The sequence below is a fragment of the Sparus aurata genome, chromosome 23 (genome assembly GCF_900880675.1).
Source record: "Sparus aurata chromosome 23, fSpaAur1.1, whole genome shotgun sequence".
NCBI lineage: Eukaryota > Metazoa > Chordata > Actinopteri > Spariformes > Sparidae > Sparus > Sparus aurata.
Window position 1 is genome coordinate 22,412,872 of NC_044209.1, and position 17,463 is coordinate 22,430,334.

Below are 17,463 nucleotides of genomic sequence, written 5' to 3' on the forward strand. Positions count from 1 at the left end.
GAAGTTCCCTTTTTCCGTCTTCCCAAGCAGAGTCCCATTAAAGACGAGGTTTGGTGCAAATCCTTACATTTCAGTCAAGGAAATGACCCTTGCTCTGTGAGCCCAAAAATATTGTCAAGTTACAACTTAAACACCCTTAAAATGTGTTGTTTTGCTCTTTAAAGCATAAACCATAAAAATGTCCAAGTATCCCGAGTTTCAATATCTTTGACATGTGCTTGTTTATCTATTGCGAAAAGGGAGGACAGGCATGTTTGTCAGTGTATTCACAATTTTAGTTCTATTATGTTGCTTACTTATATGTAATACATTAATTATGAATTAATAATAAAGTCTTTCCTCTTTTGTTTTTTCACGCAGTCACTTTAAATATAGAGCTGCTGTTACATACAATGACTATAAAGTCAGGATAGACTAATATATCTCATTGAGTTGACTGAGATAACAATCCCCTAAGATATGTACTAATACATAGTGTTGTAAAAAGTAAAGACATTATGCTGAAGTATTTTAACACAATATCTTTATTTTTTTTAACAACACTATATATTAGTAATATCAGATATAATTATTGCAGATGTGACTGTTACCTCATGACCTGCAGCTTGATGTCTCCCATCCAAATGAGGTCATAGGTTATAGGTTTCCTAGTTTGACAAGGATAAGATAAGATAAGATAAGATAAAATAAGATAATCCTTTATCAAGTTTTGCAGCAGCTAAAAGACAATGTAACAAATGGATAAGTGAAAATATTTAAATAGGATATATAAAAATAAAATAACATAAAATCAATGAGCTGTAGCTCAGGAGGTAGAGTGGTTGTCTAGTAATCGGAAGGTGGCTGGTTCAAATTCCCAGCTCCCACAGCTGCATGTCGAGGACTCAGTGGCGCCCCCAGGGGGGCCAGGGGGTACCATGGCCCCCCCTGGAAAATTGCTGGCTTTTTAATGAAAAAGAGTCAAGGGGAATGCAATGCACAGCCACAGACTGGAGGTGAATCTGAGTTGCCACAAGAAGGACCATTTTGGTGTGCCACCCTAAGATTTTCACTGGCCCCATCTGGCCCCCCCTATGAAAATGTTCTGGGGGCGCCACTGGTCGAGGTGTCCTCGAGCAAGGCAATGAACCCCAAATTGCTCCTGATAAGCAGTTGGCACCTTGCATGGGAGCCTCTGCAATCAGTGTATGAATGGGTGAATGTGACAGCTTTGAGCGGTCAGTAGACTGGAAAAGCTACAGAAATGCAAGTCCATTCCATTTCTATGTAGAGTTATTGACATGATGAAGTTTGTTCATTTATTCATTTATTTTTGAAAACTTATCAACCAAAAACGTGATTTAGTTGCATTTCTTTGCGATGTTTAATAGTCAAAGATCGGATTTTCCGTGGATGACGTGAAGGCATCATTGGCCGGAGGATAAACTGCGTTCAACTCACCCTGCAGGAGGAGAGCAGAACAGCACCTGAACTGTTTCCACCCGATTGAACTCCACTGTCGAGTTAGTTTTCACCTGATAATTAAACTCACCTCATTCATCCATTAATTAGACATTTTATTTTAATAGCAAACGCTGCAAGCAGTCGTATTGTGTGGATATCTGTTCCGGGTTCGCCTGCAGTCTATTTGTTTAGTACATTAACAAAAAAATTAAAAATAAATAAAAATGTAAAAAAATCAATACAACATTCCTGTGAGGTCGCTCCATGTATTTACTTTAAACGTGCCCATGTGAGCGTGATGCCCTCACGCATTTTGAACGGCGCCCTCGCACTCAGCACAGTTGCATCAGTTCCTGTGTGCGCGTGTAAATGGCTGTGCCGTGGCTGCTCCACGCTACTTTTTATTCCCAGGACGCAGAATAGTCATAAATCCTCCTCTGCTAGGAAAAGGCTGTGATCATAATAAAGACGTCACCCTCCCGCTCGGGTTGGCTCAACCAAGCCAAGTGCGCAGCTATTTGTAAGCTACAACAACAACAACCTCCAGCACCATGCCCATGGATAACGTAGGGATTTCTCTGAGATCCCCTCGCCGTGCGAAGACGATATCTGCGTCAGATCCATAGCAGAGAAAAGCCTTTAATTGCTCCGGATCTGTCTACCATTTAACCAAAAAAAAAAAGAAAGAAAGAAAAGAAAAACGAGAGACAGACAGGGACTCGACACGCGTTGCGGGCTCCTGTCGCAGCAAATAGGACGCAAGACGTGGATTTGAAGGTATTTAATAACTGCGACACTGGCTGTGGAGGCAGACGTGCACACGCGTCCGCCAGAATAACGTGCTGTCATTGTGTCTTTAAAGTAATCCCACATTTTGAATGGATACTGTGTGGCTCGTTCTTGAACGGGACTGCAGCTACAGGACGTAGCGCACTTCATAGCTGTGGCTGAAACGTGTGCACGACTCGCAGTCCAGGGGAAGAAGGAGAAGGGGGGTAAAAAAAAATAAAAATACGAGGAAAACATGCACTGTGGCAGTTTCCCGAGCTCAGTTTTGTCTTTGTGCTCGTTTTTGGCTGTGTTTTAGCTCCGGCAGGGAACTTGATGTACACTAACGTGGTTATGAAACACAGGAAAACTGTACTACGCACTTTTCTGCTCCGCTTCATATTGCTTTTTTTCTGGAGAGGCACGCCCACTCGTGAGCAATGTGGATGTCCCCCCGTGCTGTTAGATTCGTGGGGACTTCTTTTACTTATTTGTGCATACGTGATGAGTGTGTTTGTTCAGTGTGTGTTGGGTTTTTGGTTTTTTTTTTTCGGGCAGGGAGCCATCGGTGATCGGCTGAGAGGAGCAGTCCAGCCCTCAGCAGTTTAAAGCACCCGTGCGGAAGGCATTTTTCTACATTTCATGTCAGTTTTGTTTTGCCAACAGAGGGGGGCACTCTTTCAGATGCAGCGCGAGAAGGGCTGTATGGGGAAGTTTCATGCGTCCGTGTGAAGCGTTTACTGTGCGTAGTAGTCAGAAGACTCACAGGGCCTGAAGTAATCTCACAACACATTATATAAGCACAAAGATTGAATTATGAGTGTGTAAATATTAGTTGTGGTCTTGAGTATGATCATGATATGAGAGGTGGTGAAGGTGGTTCACTGAATACTCACTTTTGAGAGTCATATTTAGTAAAGTCTTGCAGGATTATTGCTTGAAATTACTGAAAAACTAAATTTTGCCCAAAAATGCACTAATTTTCAGTGATGGAATGTAACTAAGTACATTTACTTAATACTGTGCTTAGATAGCATTTTGAGAAACGTGTACTTTTTTTTGAGTATTTTCCATTAACTGCCTCTTTATGTTCTTTTTAGTCCGCTACATCTGTTTTATACATTTAGTTATTAGTTACTTTGCAGATTGAGTCACTTAATCAGAAAAATGGTTCAGCTGATTGTATATGTATAATTTACTTTTACTTTTACTTTAATATGTCTTTTTGTCACTTTCTCTCAAGCAAACACAAATTTCTCATTAATTCTGATTATAAGAAACATGTAAAATATTTAATCAGCCATTGGCAATAATTGGTCAAGCCATAGTATGCAGTACATGCGTACATATGTACAATTAACTTTTTATTTTACCTTTGATACTTATGTACATTTAATATCAAAGTGATATTATAACTATATATTATAGTGAATATCTTGACTTTTACTCCACCATGACCTTTGGGAATGTTTTACAGCACTGCTCTTCTTCTGGTGCACCTTTTTGGTATCTAAACTGATCTTAACGGGTCAGTTTGTGAGATATGGTCAGAACTTTTTCAGAACTTTTTTAAAAATAACCTAGTTGTTGTGTGTTGTGTCAAAGACTCCCATGTATTGAGTTGCAGAGATGCTGAAATGCTAACCAGCTAGCCAGGATCCATCCTGTTCCGTAATACTACTTTGTACTGCAAGAGGCGCAGCCCCTTATATTTTTGGATCAGCCTTTGAATTCTCACCATATTCTACTAATAACACCTTTAAGTGGACGCTGATCTACCCTGTTTTGGACTGGTTTTCCACATAGCTTCTCTGTCTTTTTAAAGAGTCATGGAGGAAACAGCTGCTGCAGCCTCAGCCCCTGGGACGGGTGCTGCCCCGCCAGCCCCAAGACCTCAGCCTTCCTCCTTTGCACCCTCCCGCAGCCTGCTGGAGTGGAGACGGAGGGTCAAGTCTGAGTACATGCGGCTCCGCCAATTAAAGCGCCTTAAAAAAGCAGAGGAGGTCAAAGTGGGTCGACTCAATTATTGACAGTTCTGCTTATAAAAAAAAAATCTTTTTCTGCCTGTTTATGGCGGTGTGTGTGCGGGGCTGTGTGACATGCTCTCTGCTCTGTTTGTCTGTTTGTGTGTTTGTTTGTTTGTTTGTAGACCCTGTTCATGTCCAACAGGCAAAAGATTGAACAGCAGACAAACCTCCTGAATGCAGAGTGGTCCAGGCTCAGGATCCAGTCCATCCCTCTGTCAACTTCCAGTGGAGCTCTGGCCAACAAGAAGGTGCGTGTGCGTGTGTGTGTGCGTATGTGTACTGTATAGAATACAATATTAGCCATTGCAACACATCACTTCACATACCATCTTGCCGGCACTGTCTCCATTTTCCCGCTGAACTAGTAATCCGATCCATTATTACTGTGTCGAATGCATCGTGAGAAAACTCCTCATGTCCATCACGTCGCGTCCTCCTCACCAGCCCCAGTGTTATGCTCTGATTACCACCTGGCTGTCAGGTGTTACTAAAATATCTCAGGACAAAGAAGTGTGCCAGAATTGGATCACATGGCAGCCTGAAGTGGTCTCCGGCCCTGTAGGAGCTGGTGAGGACATAACAGCATCTTATTCTCCTCCCTCATGCTGTCAGGCTCCACTTTAATGTGTTTCATGGGTTTTATTTTCCCCTGCTGGGGGTTGAGCAGCATGTGTATCCGATTATATAGTTATGAAATATTCCAATAACGCCGAGGACTGCTCTGTTGTCTTGTCAATCCCACCTCACCTCCGGGGCTCTTACAGATGTGTACAGTGGAGTTTGGCTTCCCAGGATTCAAAGCCCAGGCCATCGCCATGAGGCCGCTGTCGACGGTTGCAGGAATCCCCTTCATGTACTCCTGGTCGCCTCTGCAGCACAACTTCATGGTATGAGATAAACCCCATTGTGTCCAGGGTGATGTGATTATAGTGTTATTACAGGTACGCACAGCTCTTATATAAGATTATGCTCATTCACCTGATTCCAATTTGGAGGATTCTCCTGTGTTCAATGGAAACGAACATGACATTTTGTGAGTTTATTCAATTATACCAGTTGTGGGTTCATGGAACATCTAAACCAGTTGTATGAGCTGGAGAACACATGTCATCAAGCTGAAAGCATGTTCCTTCCCTTTGGTTTACATTTGTTGTATTATTTCCAGTCCGTTTGTGAGGCAGGACTGTGAGAACATTCTGTAAACATTTTGCTAACAGTGTTTTTTGTTTCTTAGGTCGAGGATGAAACCTTCCTTCACAACATCCCGTACATGGGCGACGAGGTGCTGGAGCAGGACGAGGCCTTCCTGGAGGAGCTGATCGACAACTACGATGGTGTCCACGGAGACAGAGGTGAGCCTGTCGAATCCTCTGTCTCTTTAAAGGATTAGTTCAGCCAGAAATTATTTTTTTTAATATCTACTGACCCCCAATACTGTTAGGAAGTTGAGAGAGACTTTGTAGTCCACAAAACACATCGGGAGCATTACAGCAAGACAGCGCTGCAACATTGTTCCAAAGAATATTGATATGATATTTTCATAAAAAATCATAAAATGGCTCAATAAAGCTTTTCCGGTAAATCCAAGTCTCTGGAAGACCAGAGATCCCAAATTGATGTGAAAATACATTATTTGCACCCTTTTTTTTAAGAGCTTTACTTTAGCGACTCAGTTTCCCATCTGAAGTGGGTGCACGTGGGAGTAATATAATGTCTTTTCAAATCAGTCTTCTGGAGGCTTTTGGAGATTTGGATTATGCCGGATGAGCTGCATGGAGCATTTTTCTGCTTTTTATTTTATTTTAAAAACAAGTCCCATTCAGCCGTTTAGGAGAACACTGCAAGGCTGTTTTTCTGTGAAGCTTCAGAAATGTTTTGAGGACTACAAAACTTCACCCGGCACTCCATCAGCATGAGGCTGACTAGATAATAACTGAATAATCATTTCTGGATGAACTTATCCTTTAAGATGTCTCCACAGATCCCATAATCCAACCATCACCATGTATGTCACTGCAACATTCACTTGGGAACTTTATTTAATTACATGTTGATGATGCAGCTGATGTCATTCTTTAGCATTTCTGGAAGCCTGTGAAAAACAAATACTTAACAGATTGGCAATGTTTATGCTCTGTTAATCCTCTCCCAGAGGGCGGGTTCATCAGTGACGAGATCTTTAAGGAGCTGGTGGAGGCCTTGAGTCAGTACTCTGACCACGAGGAAGAGGAGGAGGAGGAAGCAGCGGCGGCGGTGGCAGCAGCAGCGGTGGAGGTGACGGGAAAGAAGGAGGACGAGAGAGTGATGAGGAGGAGCTCAGTGGAGGCTTCAGAAGACACCAAACCTGGTACAGTGGCATTCATCAGGAGGAAGAGGAAGAGCACAACCGAGGGTGAGCAAGTCTTCAGCTGTGTGAGAGAACAAGAGGGCTGCAGCGCGAACAAGGCCGGTACTGTTCCTCTCATTACACTGTACAGCTGCCACAAGGTCGCCCTGCCACAGCAGCTCTTGCCACAGGCATTGTTTACTTTAAAGCTGTCTCTGTAGCCCTGCACGGGTGCTGTGAGTGAGGGAACCTGTTTGTCCATGACACTGATATGGCCTGGCTCTAATTACAGAACTTAATGACCTCTAGTACCAGGCTTTACGGGAAACTAGGCTGTATGCACACCAAGTGATAGTGAAATGCAAGCACACCTGATTACACAGATATTCAGCTGCTGGCGCACAGGGGTGGAAGAAAAACTCAGATGCTTCACTTAAGTAAAAAAAATGATTTCTTGTCTTTTGTTTGATATCATATCACATCATATGTGATGTATGTTTGCAACAGTGTATATTCATGCTAATCCAAGAGGGTTTTTAAATTGTTTATTTATCGTAAGTGGTAGGGAAATTGTCTCAACCCATAAAAGACTATGTCATCCTCAGTTTATCAGAAATATTCAAAGTCACCAGATTTGAAGATACGTGGTTGAAAAGAAATTAAAGTTGCTAGGCAATTGTGTGTGTGCAAACAGTGCAATATTTGTCTCTGAGATGTCGTGGAGATAAAGTACAAAGTTGTATAAAATGGAAATGCCAAGGTAAAGTGTGAGTACCTTGAATTTGCACTTGAGAAAAAGTACTTAGTTACGTTCCACCAGTGCTTACACACACACACACACATGCACACACACGTATGTGTGAATAAAAGAGACTGAAAAAACTCCACTGTGGCGACGATGATCTCCACTGAGAATTGTTTTCAGGATGAACTGGCCTTGAGCGCTGGGAAAACACGTGTACGCATTGCAAAATGTTTAAAACAACATATTTCATAAGCTTTATTTGTGAATCTGTCACAGAACCTGATGTGTGCACATTTGTGTAACCTACTCTCTGTTTCTCTGTTGTCTCCCCAAAAGTGAGGGACCTGTCCGGCAGCAAGAAGGTCCCCAACGATAAGATATTTACAGCCATCGCCTCAATGTTCCCTTACAAGGGCACCATGGAGGAGCTGAAGGAAAAGTAAGAAAAGTGCAGTGAAACCAGGGGTCTATGAGCACAATGCTGAACGGGCCGTTGCTTAGTGTTCACCATGGCGACGCGAGCTGTCAGGGAGGGGAGTAATAATGGAGGCTCCCTCTCAGGCTCTCTGACTCAAAGGAGCCCTTGCATCAGCATCTGAAAGAGTTTTACTTTGAAAGAAACATTAGCTCTTACTTCAAATGAGAATACTGTGGCAAAGGAACTGTACACGTGATATATGTATACATCGACTAAAGCTCACCCTGTCACCTCCACAGGTACAAGGACCTCTTGGAGCCCCCCGGCCCGGTGAAACTGCCCCCCCTCTGCACCCCCAACCTGGATGGACCTTTTGCAAAGTCTGTGCAGCGGGAGCAGTCGTTACACTCCTTCCACACGCTCTTCTGCAGGCGCTGCTTCAAATACGACTGTTTCCTCCACCGTAATGTCTTTATTTATTTATTATGAATTAATTTGTGTATTTATTTCAAGTGAGATTATGATTAATGCACTATGATTATATTATGTCCTGTTTTTGTTCCTTTGGATGTTGTATTTTATTAATTGCCTACAGTTTCTGAATGCCCTGATGTACAACGGAGTGAAAACACATTTGTTTGTGTTCATAAAGCTTTCCATGCTTCGCCCAATGTTTACAAGAGGAAGAGTAAGGAGATCCACATGGAGAGCGAGCCATGTGGTGTGGACTGCTTCCTGTTACAGGTATGCCCGGCTCACAGTGCATTCTGTACGCTGCGGTGCGAGTTGTGTCTTTTGTTTACCCTTTGTTGTTTTCTTCCCATCCCCTGTGCTCTCTCCTGCAGAAAGGGGCTAAAGAGTTTGTGGATCAGAATATGTTACGATCACAGAGGTCCCGGAGGCGCCGGAGGCAGCAGCGTCCCACCAGCTCCAGCTGTCCTGGACCGTCCGAGTCTGCTGAGGAAGGCAAACAGGGCGACAGCGACCACGAAACCACCTCCTCCTCAGGTGGGAGTCTGATCTCACAGGAAATTGGTTTGGAGCTGCTTTTGAAAGCGCCATCTGCTTTGTCTACTTTAGGTAGGATGACTAAGGGAGTCACGGAAAAGGTTCAGTTTCTTACGTTTGTTGTTTTTATAGATTTTTTATTTATTGTTTTGAGATTCCCATATTCATAGCTTCTGTAGAGTAGGTACATGTAAAGATCCGCTCATGGTTTTTTTTTAGCTCTGAGGCTCCACACAGCATGGACGCAGTGATTTAATGTGTTTCTGAGTCACCGTATGGCTGAGTAAATGCATCATTTACCATAACCTCCCCCGGATCCCTCCCTCTCTGAAAGCCCCCTCAGAAAAGTGAAATTTGGCTGAGGATGATAGCGTTCAAGTCATATCCTGCTCTCTACTCTCTCTTCTTGCATCTCCTCTCAATATCAGCTCCGTCTTGCCAAGCATAATAAACCAGCCATCAGTTTTGCATGCTTCAGCCCCAACATAAACACTTTGTTCCCTCTCCGCCTCCTTCCCCTTTGCTTTTTTTTTCTTTCTGTTTTTTCCCCTCTCTGTTGACATCTCCATGTGGGGAGCAGCGGGAGGGAAATAAAAGCCATCTCCTATGGCTCTTTGTCGTCCTCTCCTCCCCTGGAGCTCTCAGGTTGTTGTTCGTCTCCATCAGTGCCTCACTGGAAGTCTCTGTTAGCTTTGGAAACCGCTCGTGCTCAGTCAGTGACTCAGCAAACTCTCTTGCACGTGTTGAGATAATGTGGAAAAAACAGATTGTTAAGCAGATTAATAAAGACACTCTGCTGGAGCATGTGGCCACAGCAATGCTGCATTCAGCCTGTTGCCAAGCAACATTCGGCTCTCTGCCTTGAGCTGTGGGTGTACGAGCATCAGTCCTGAATCTCCAAAAAGCAAAATCAAAGCCCACAGTCCCCTGTGGCTGTGTGTGCACATGCAGATACGCAAAAATGACACCCAGGAATAGTAATATATATGTGTCAACGTAGGGTTGAATTACGATGTCTTATGTGTGTATGGAGTAAAAAAAAGGTGTAACAAACCTTTTGCCAAGACCAAGTAATAGAAAAGTGTTTGTGTGTGTAGATTCAAAAAATCTGAGACAAACACTCTGCCAAGAGTGGTTAGTCAGAGACGTTCAAGTGTTTTTTTCTGTCTGTGTGTGTTTAACAGAGGGGAATTCGCGTTGCCAAACTCCCACCAAGCCACGTCCAGCGGATGATGACGGTGCAGAGCAAGCTTGCTGTGTGGTCCAGTGGAGCGGGGCAGAGGAGTCACTGTTCAGGGTGCTACACGGCACATATTTCAACAACTTCTGCTCCATCGCTCGCCTCATCGGTACAAAGAACTGCAAGGAGGTGAAATGTTTACAAACTTGACAGTATTTCCATCTCAGCTTGCTCCTTCTGTATTCAATCCATCAAAAGAAAATCTCTTACTGACTAATAATGATTGAAAGCACAACAAAACGTGGCTTAAATCTAACCAAGCTGCTACAGACAGTAAAGTATAGTATAGTATAGTATTATAGTATAGTATAGTATAATGTAGTATATTCTTCATACTTGTCATAAACAGCTGCCACCATTACCCACAATGCAAGTGAATTGTGAGCATGGGTAACACTTTATAATAATTATTGTTAATAAATGATAAATTTAAAGTAAATTGAACTTAAATCAGTAGTTTATTGTAAAATTGTCACTGATGATATGATTCTCTGCAAATGGTTAATAAATACTGTGTAGTTGTTACAGATTATTTGGATGGCCATTTAAGGTTGTAGCGGATGTTTGCAATTGCAATTGTTTATAGATGCCACATGTAAGTATTGGTGTTATAATCGAAGCAATTCGGGGGCAACATATAAGCAGAATAATCTTTTACTGTAGCTAACTGTAGCTACTGTTAGCTAGTTAGCTCAGTTAGCTTTACAGCTAGCTGTCTGAGCTAGGAGCACAGAAAACTGGGGGATGTTTTTTTGTTTTACACTTCTAGCACAGGACTTTTATAACGAAAATGCCTCGGCTAGCTGGTTAGCATGCATCATAATGTCAAAACTGTTACTTCTTCAAATTTTGTTGATGTAGTTGAATTTATGAAGCATTTTTGTTGATTGTTAACAGTCAAATAACTATTAACTAAAGTTCAATCAAATATAAATGTACCATACATTATTGATGGTCATTATAAAGTGCTGCCCGAGTATTGTTATGCTAGTAACGGCTAATGTAGCTAAGAGCCGCGAGCCTCAGAGGTCTAGTAATCCCACGTCTTCCCAACTCCACACTCCCAGATTTTTTTCTTGTTGTTGCCGCTGGAGCCACAAAAGTCGTCATACAGCTTTTTTTCGCCTATGCAGTAATACTCCCTGAGACCCGTAAACAGATTTTGATGTGCAGAATCAGTTCCCCCTTTTAAAAGACCAGATGGTGGAATGGGAACAAAAAAAAAAGATTGAAATAGATGTAACAATTGTAAATGGAAAAGACAAGGAACACACATAAAACAAGGGCATGGTGACAAATAGGAAATAAGAACAAGGCAATTTCTGAGAAATGAGGCTTTAATTTTAGAGGAGCAGCACTCGCAGTAAAATCAATTGTGAGTTGTTTGCTGTCGCATCTGTTGTTTACTACCCTTATTATCTATGAAATGTAGTTTCAAATGTTAAAATAATGAACTCTGACTAATACTTTCTGAAAAGTGATGCAGAGTAGTTTTGAAATCATAGTCAACATTATAGTTATTGCAATGATTCCTGTCGCGTTTGCGTCAGTGCAAGCGTTCTAACACATGCATCCGGTGCCTGCGGTTTTATGGTGTGGATAATTGGGCTGACTACAGAGAGAATGGCATGTGGCACCATAAACCAGGATGCTTACCAGATGTGACGTCTCTCATATTCTCTCATGATGCAGTTGTTCAGCCTCAGACATTCATAGATTTATGACATGTGGACTGTACACACAAGGGGGGGGGGCGGTTAGAGAGATTATCATAGTTTTTTAATTAGATTTCACAACTTTATGCTGTTGAGCACAAAGCACACAGTAAATAACAGGTAAAACAAATACTAATAGAGTATTTCAGACATGCTGAAGCAGCCTTACATTCATCCCGTGTAGCCCCTCTTACAGTACAGTCCAGAGTCTGTACTAAACTGTCTGTCACAGCCCTGCTGGCAACCAGAGGGCCCCGCCCACTGCTTAACTGAGTGGAAATGCTGAAACCAGCTGCATCATTATGTATGTCTGTGTCCTAGGGAAGAGGCCAAATCTGGGTTTTGGCAGCCAGAAGCGGCCGAGTGTGTATGCGCACACACATGCATGTGTATGTTTGGCCTCTGCAGCGGAGTTTTGATAGCAGAGCACGGAGGGAGCAGGATGTACTGTGGCGTAATTTGTGGCAATGTGCTTTTCAGCTTGAGTGGGCCTACATTACACAACTTAATTAGGGTGAAGAGAACAGACTTTCCTCACAGTAGTGTACGTTTGTGAGAAATTACCGGGAATGTGTTGCTCATTTTCCTTTTCATTTCCCGCAGGTGTACGAGTTTGCAGTGAAGGAGGTCCTGATTCATCGTGTCCCTGTGGTTGACGGAGGCATCTCGCCCCAGAAGAAGAAAAGGAAACACAGGCATGATATCACCAGTTTTTCTCTCTCCCTCTCCCTCTCCCTCGCCCACCTTTTGCTGACTGACTGAAACATGATCACTCGCAAAAAGAGAGCTCAGCGCTCAGTGAAACTTCTCTGAATAGATACATTGTAACACTGTGTTAGGGTTCACAAATTCACCATTAACTTGTTACTTTTTAGAATGTTTATCAGTAGCATTTGCAGCTTTATTAGTCATTACAAAGTACGTTTTCTCATGCCTTTTTGTGCATCATATTCTACTACTACCAGGCACAAGTTCACTGTTAGAAGCTGTTTGAGTTAGTAGTGAATTAGTTATTAGCTAGACTCCTCTTTAGAATGGGTCACATATTCTGACTCAGACTTGAGGAACAGTTAAGCTTTTGTCATTTTCTAGTCACGCCCATTTCCATTGAAAGTCAGGTCAAGTTTCGTACTCCACAAAACTTCACAGCATTGTTGCATCCCCTGACTCCCTCTAAAACTTTAAAATAACAACCCAGAAAACACAAATTTGGCCCCATACAGCTCTTTCAGCACTTTTAGCTTCAAATCAGTTTGGGATCTTAGGGCTTCCGGAGACATCGATTAAACCAGACAAAGTGTATGGACTTTTTATCTGCGTTGTGAGTACTTTTGGGTGAGCTGCTCCTTTAATTTAGAGTATTTTGACGATATCACCTCTTGTTGTTTCTGTAATATGAGTTTGGACCACATTTATTAAGTATGTATGACTATTCTTGTGGAACTAGAGGCCCATACTGAGAAAAAACATGCACACTAAAAACCAACAAGTAATGGTGAATTTGTGTACCTTAAAACCTCAAAGTCATGCGTAGATGAATATATCCTGCACCATTGCAAGTACTAATAATGCATTTAGTCTAATAAAGCATTTAGTCTTCCTGTTGTAGTTTTGTCACTGAATAAGCCATGTAACGAAAATGTGCATAACCTGAACAGGCGTTGAACAAGTTAGAGGAGTTAGAGAGTAAACCTTGCAATTGTGTTTGTTTAATATGGCAGGTTATGGGCAAAGATTCAGCTAAAGAAAGGTATGTTCATTTCAGAATTTAAAATTCACTGTTCCTCTGTTACTCCACCATGCCCTCTGAAATACAGCACAGCTTGCTGTGCCAGTCTGAGGGTTTTGTCCTCTGTTGCTCCAGATAACTCGTCCAATCAGGTGTACAACTACCAGCCATGTGATCACCCCGACCATCCATGCGACAGCTCCTGCCCGTGTGTGATGACCCAGAATTTCTGCGAGAAGTTCTGCCAGTGTGAGCACGAATGTGAGTGTCACCTTTTCTTATTTACCTGCGAGATCATGCTCTCCTGTACTGCACGCTCCTCTCGTCTCACACAGACAAAACCTCATAAAGACGCGTCCTCCGCCTTGCGATGCGAAAAAAGAAACATTTCTGTCATAACCACATTTTCCACTGAAAGCTCTCAGTAGCTTCAAAGCCCCTTTTGCCAGGCCACAATAGAGCAGGGCAGCAGAATGTGAAACGATTCTGCAGTATTCTGGCAGCGATCAGAGGAGAGTCTGTCCTCTGGCGGGGATAGGTGGGTGTCTGTTTAATACAGAGCTGTGTTCACAATGAGGCATTTGCTGCAGCAGCAACGACCCAGAACTGTGTTTTCCGAAATGGCCACATGGTGGAGGAATGCATTTTGTTTTTTGCCCTGGGGAGTTTACAGCAGGGAAAGAGGATAAGGCGAATTAAACATTTTGCAACAGTTTTGATGGTTCACGGCTCATTTGCTCATCTGTTGTGGTTCAGTCACCTTCTCTCCCCCCCTCCTCCTCCTCCTCACCCGACTGTTACCTCGCCTTTTCCCGTAGCAGAGGAGAGTTGGGGCCAAACAGGAAGCAGCCCCGAGTTGCACATGTGTGTGCTCTAAGGAGCTGGAGAGAAATCAAAGGGATGTGACAGGCTCCGTGCCTGATATACACCATCATCTGCAACATCAGTATGAGTCAGACTGCTTCAGCTAAACAACACTTGATGATACAGACACATAAAACCCACACAGGCTGGGGATTGGAGGTTAAAACGGCACAACAGAGGAGACAGATTCTGCCCGGAGCTCTTCTTATGGACAGTCCTCCCCGAGCTGAAGCTGCTGGAAAGACATTTTGTTTTTTCTTGCCTGATCCTTCCGTTCATCTGCCCGGAGGGTGTTATGTTACTGCCTGCAAAATTGTATTTCAACATATCTGCCAGCAGAGGTCCCTGACAGATGAGCTTCTCAGCATTACTCAGCCACCGAGCTTCTGTGCCGCAACTGCATTTTGAGATGGAATTATTTATCATGATCCTATTGTGTTCTGCCAAGTCATATAATGTATTATATTTCTGTATTGCTGCACGCAATCTGCTCATAAACGTCCCCGTTTCAGAGCAGCTGTGTGTCTAAATGATTTCCAGGCCAGAACCGCTTCCCAGGCTGCAGGTGTAAGACACAGTGCAACACTAAACAGTGCCCCTGCTACTTGGCTGTGAGGGAGTGTGACCCAGATCTGTGCATGACCTGCGGCGCCGCAGACCACTGGGACAGCAAAGGGGTCTCCTGCAAGAACTGCAGCATCCAGAGAGGACTGAAAAAGGTACACAAGGACACTTGGAGGTCTTGATGGTTCAATGTCACAAATCTGATATCCTAGTTATCTTGGATGATTCACGTGACTTGTGGTGTCCTTCTGTCAGCACCTGCTTTTGGCTCCATCAGATGTCGCTGGATGGGGCACCTTCATCAAAGAACCAGTGCAGAAAAATGAGTTTATCTCTGAATACTGCGGAGAGGCAAGTCCCTGCAGTGAAGTCAGATTCTAACGTTTTTATTGATTGAAGTTGTGCTGACGGCGTTTTCTATTTCTGTGTGTGTGTGTGTGTGTGTGTGTGTGTGTGCGTGTGCGCGCGCGTCCTCAGCTGATCTCCCAGGATGAGGCAGACCGACGTGGAAGGATCTATGACAAATACATGTCTAGCTTCCTTTTCAACTTGAACAATGGCAAGTATCCCGCGCTCCTGGTCATAATCACAGCACTGTTACGGCATTTGAAGTAATCCTCCATTCACTCTTTGTCTCTCAGTAGACTTTGTTGTGGATGCCACACGAAAGGGGAACAAAATCCGCTTCGCAAATCATTCAGTTAACCCCAACTGCTACGCAAAAGGTACGACTGAGTCGCTTTGTTTTGAATTTAGAGAATTGTGTGTCTTTGGTCGGCTGATGTTGATGTGTGCCGTTGCAGTGGTGATGGTGAATGGAGACCACCGCATTGGAATCTTTGCCAAACGAGCTATTCTGCAAGGAGAGGAGCTCTTCTTTGACTACAGGTAGATTCACAGGCCTTTTTGTGACCGTCGCCGCCTTCAACGTCAAATAAAAATGAAAAAGAGGCTGCTGCAAATGTGACTGAATAACTGGTTTACGCAGGCACTGATACCAACTAAGAAACTATTTGCTTCCTCCCACAGATACAGCCAAGCTGATGCCCTCAAATACGTGGGCATAGAGAGGGAGGTAGACATGACTTAGCTACACCTGCAGCCTACCTCCATAACCTGTTCCAAACTCTTCAGCCACCCACTAGTGCTTCTGTCCCTCTCTGCAGCGTCATATCTAGCTGAACGGTCGCTGTCTCCACCCTCTCTGCTGCACTTCCAAAAATAGAAAGTCCCTCCCTCCCTCCTGTTTGCAGGTGCTCCCGCTCTGCAGACACCACACCACCTCCGTCAGTGACAGCCGTCAGCTCTCCCTCTCATCTGCCCAGACCCAGCCACCTACCTGCGAGACTGTATACACCAAGCTTACGAAACGTAACTATTTAAAGTGGAAATACTATTAATCCGTATCGCTTACCGCACCAAGAGGATCACGTGTTTTTTTTTTCTCTTTGTTCCATCTCGTCAAGGCAAAGGCGCTTTGATAACCCATCATACAGTGTGTTACTCTCTCAGCAGTTCTGTTACTGTACTTATAGACTGGCTTTTGTTTGACCTCTCAATACGTAACGCAAGCTTTTACATCGTACCTAATGATGACCAGTGAAATGCATGTGCTGTCTCTTGGATAAACAAACCATTAAACATGTTAGTCACAGCATTAGCTTCAGTCAGATGCTGCCCCGTGCAGTCACTCAGTATTGTAGTGTGATGTTACCCAGTGCTTGTTCTTCAGAGGAACCTTTGAGGAAGCGGCAGGTTCGACAGCTTGTTACGTTCTTCTATGAACCTCTTTCAGCGGCTAGCATCAACACCACATGTTCATGGTGAAATAAATTATTGTGCATTTATAACATTGTTCTGCAAAAATAGGCAACCAGATGAGAAACCGACTGACTGAATGTAACCTGTAGACGATGGTGAAGAGATCTCATCCCTCTTTTCATTTTACACATTAACCTGTTTTCTATTGGTACTCTGAGCAACGTAAAAACTTTACATCATCATGTTTACATGATCCGGAGGCTTTCACACTTTGTGAGGGAACTGATTTAAAGATTAACCAGTCACATAGTAAATGTCTTCCATTGGAAAATATATATATGTACATAGATATATATATATATATAAGTGCCAAATGATTCCACACAGAAAAAGGCTGAAACAGTGTGGATGTGTCGCATAACAAACAGAGATGTGTTAAAGGAAACCTATTTAAGGTTGTGACCACATTAAAAAGCAAGAATTATCAGTGTTTGACCAAATATTAAAGTCCCCCACATGTGAATGTAAAATATCATTTATCATCGTTTCTTTATTTTTTATAGTGTTTGTCCAGATTTGTTACACATTCTGTTTTTCACTTATCAAACATTGAAGCCCACGTTGAAATGAGATCTTTCTCAATAGAGATGAACAAAATGGAGTTTACTGCTATGTACAGTGTATGCCTATAAAAATAAAAGTTTAACTTTATACATTAAAACATGCTGTGTTGGTTCTTGTGTTAAATGCCGCTGTGCAAAAAGTATCTCACCTAAAACTAGAGCGGTAGAGCTCATACCTCTGCCAGGTCCAACAGTCCCCTTTTGTACTCACTCGTAGACACCAGCCACTTAA

The 17,463-nt window shown here is 43.1% G+C and overlaps 1 protein-coding gene across 5 annotated transcripts; it reads left to right on the plus strand.

The window, feature by feature from the left end:
• The first annotated feature begins 1,762 nt into the window (after positions 1 to 1,762).
• Positions 1,763 to 17,329, plus strand: ezh1 (enhancer of zeste 1 polycomb repressive complex 2 subunit). Of its 5 annotated transcripts, none has more exons than XM_030407923.1 (20): positions 1,763 to 2,220; positions 4,037 to 4,220; positions 4,361 to 4,486; positions 5,003 to 5,125; positions 5,473 to 5,590; positions 6,391 to 6,630; positions 7,646 to 7,748; positions 8,027 to 8,190; positions 8,380 to 8,471; positions 8,573 to 8,807; positions 9,920 to 10,104; positions 12,294 to 12,385; positions 13,412 to 13,440; positions 13,555 to 13,680; positions 14,824 to 15,002; positions 15,103 to 15,198; positions 15,325 to 15,406; positions 15,489 to 15,572; positions 15,651 to 15,735; positions 15,877 to 17,329. In XM_030407923.1, exons 2-20 carry the CDS (start codon positions 4,041 to 4,043, stop codon positions 15,935 to 15,937), a joined length of 2,400 nt encoding a protein of 799 aa, XP_030263783.1. In that variant the 5' UTR covers positions 1,763 to 2,220; positions 4,037 to 4,040; the 3' UTR covers positions 15,938 to 17,329. The 5 variants fall into 5 exon arrangements, with proteins under 5 accessions (XP_030263783.1, XP_030263785.1, XP_030263786.1 ...); XM_030407925.1 differs by having other exon boundaries at positions 1,764 to 2,220; positions 15,492 to 15,572; XM_030407926.1 differs by having other exon boundaries at positions 1,764 to 2,220; positions 8,573 to 8,735.
• Positions 17,330 to 17,463: the final 134 nt, after the last annotated feature.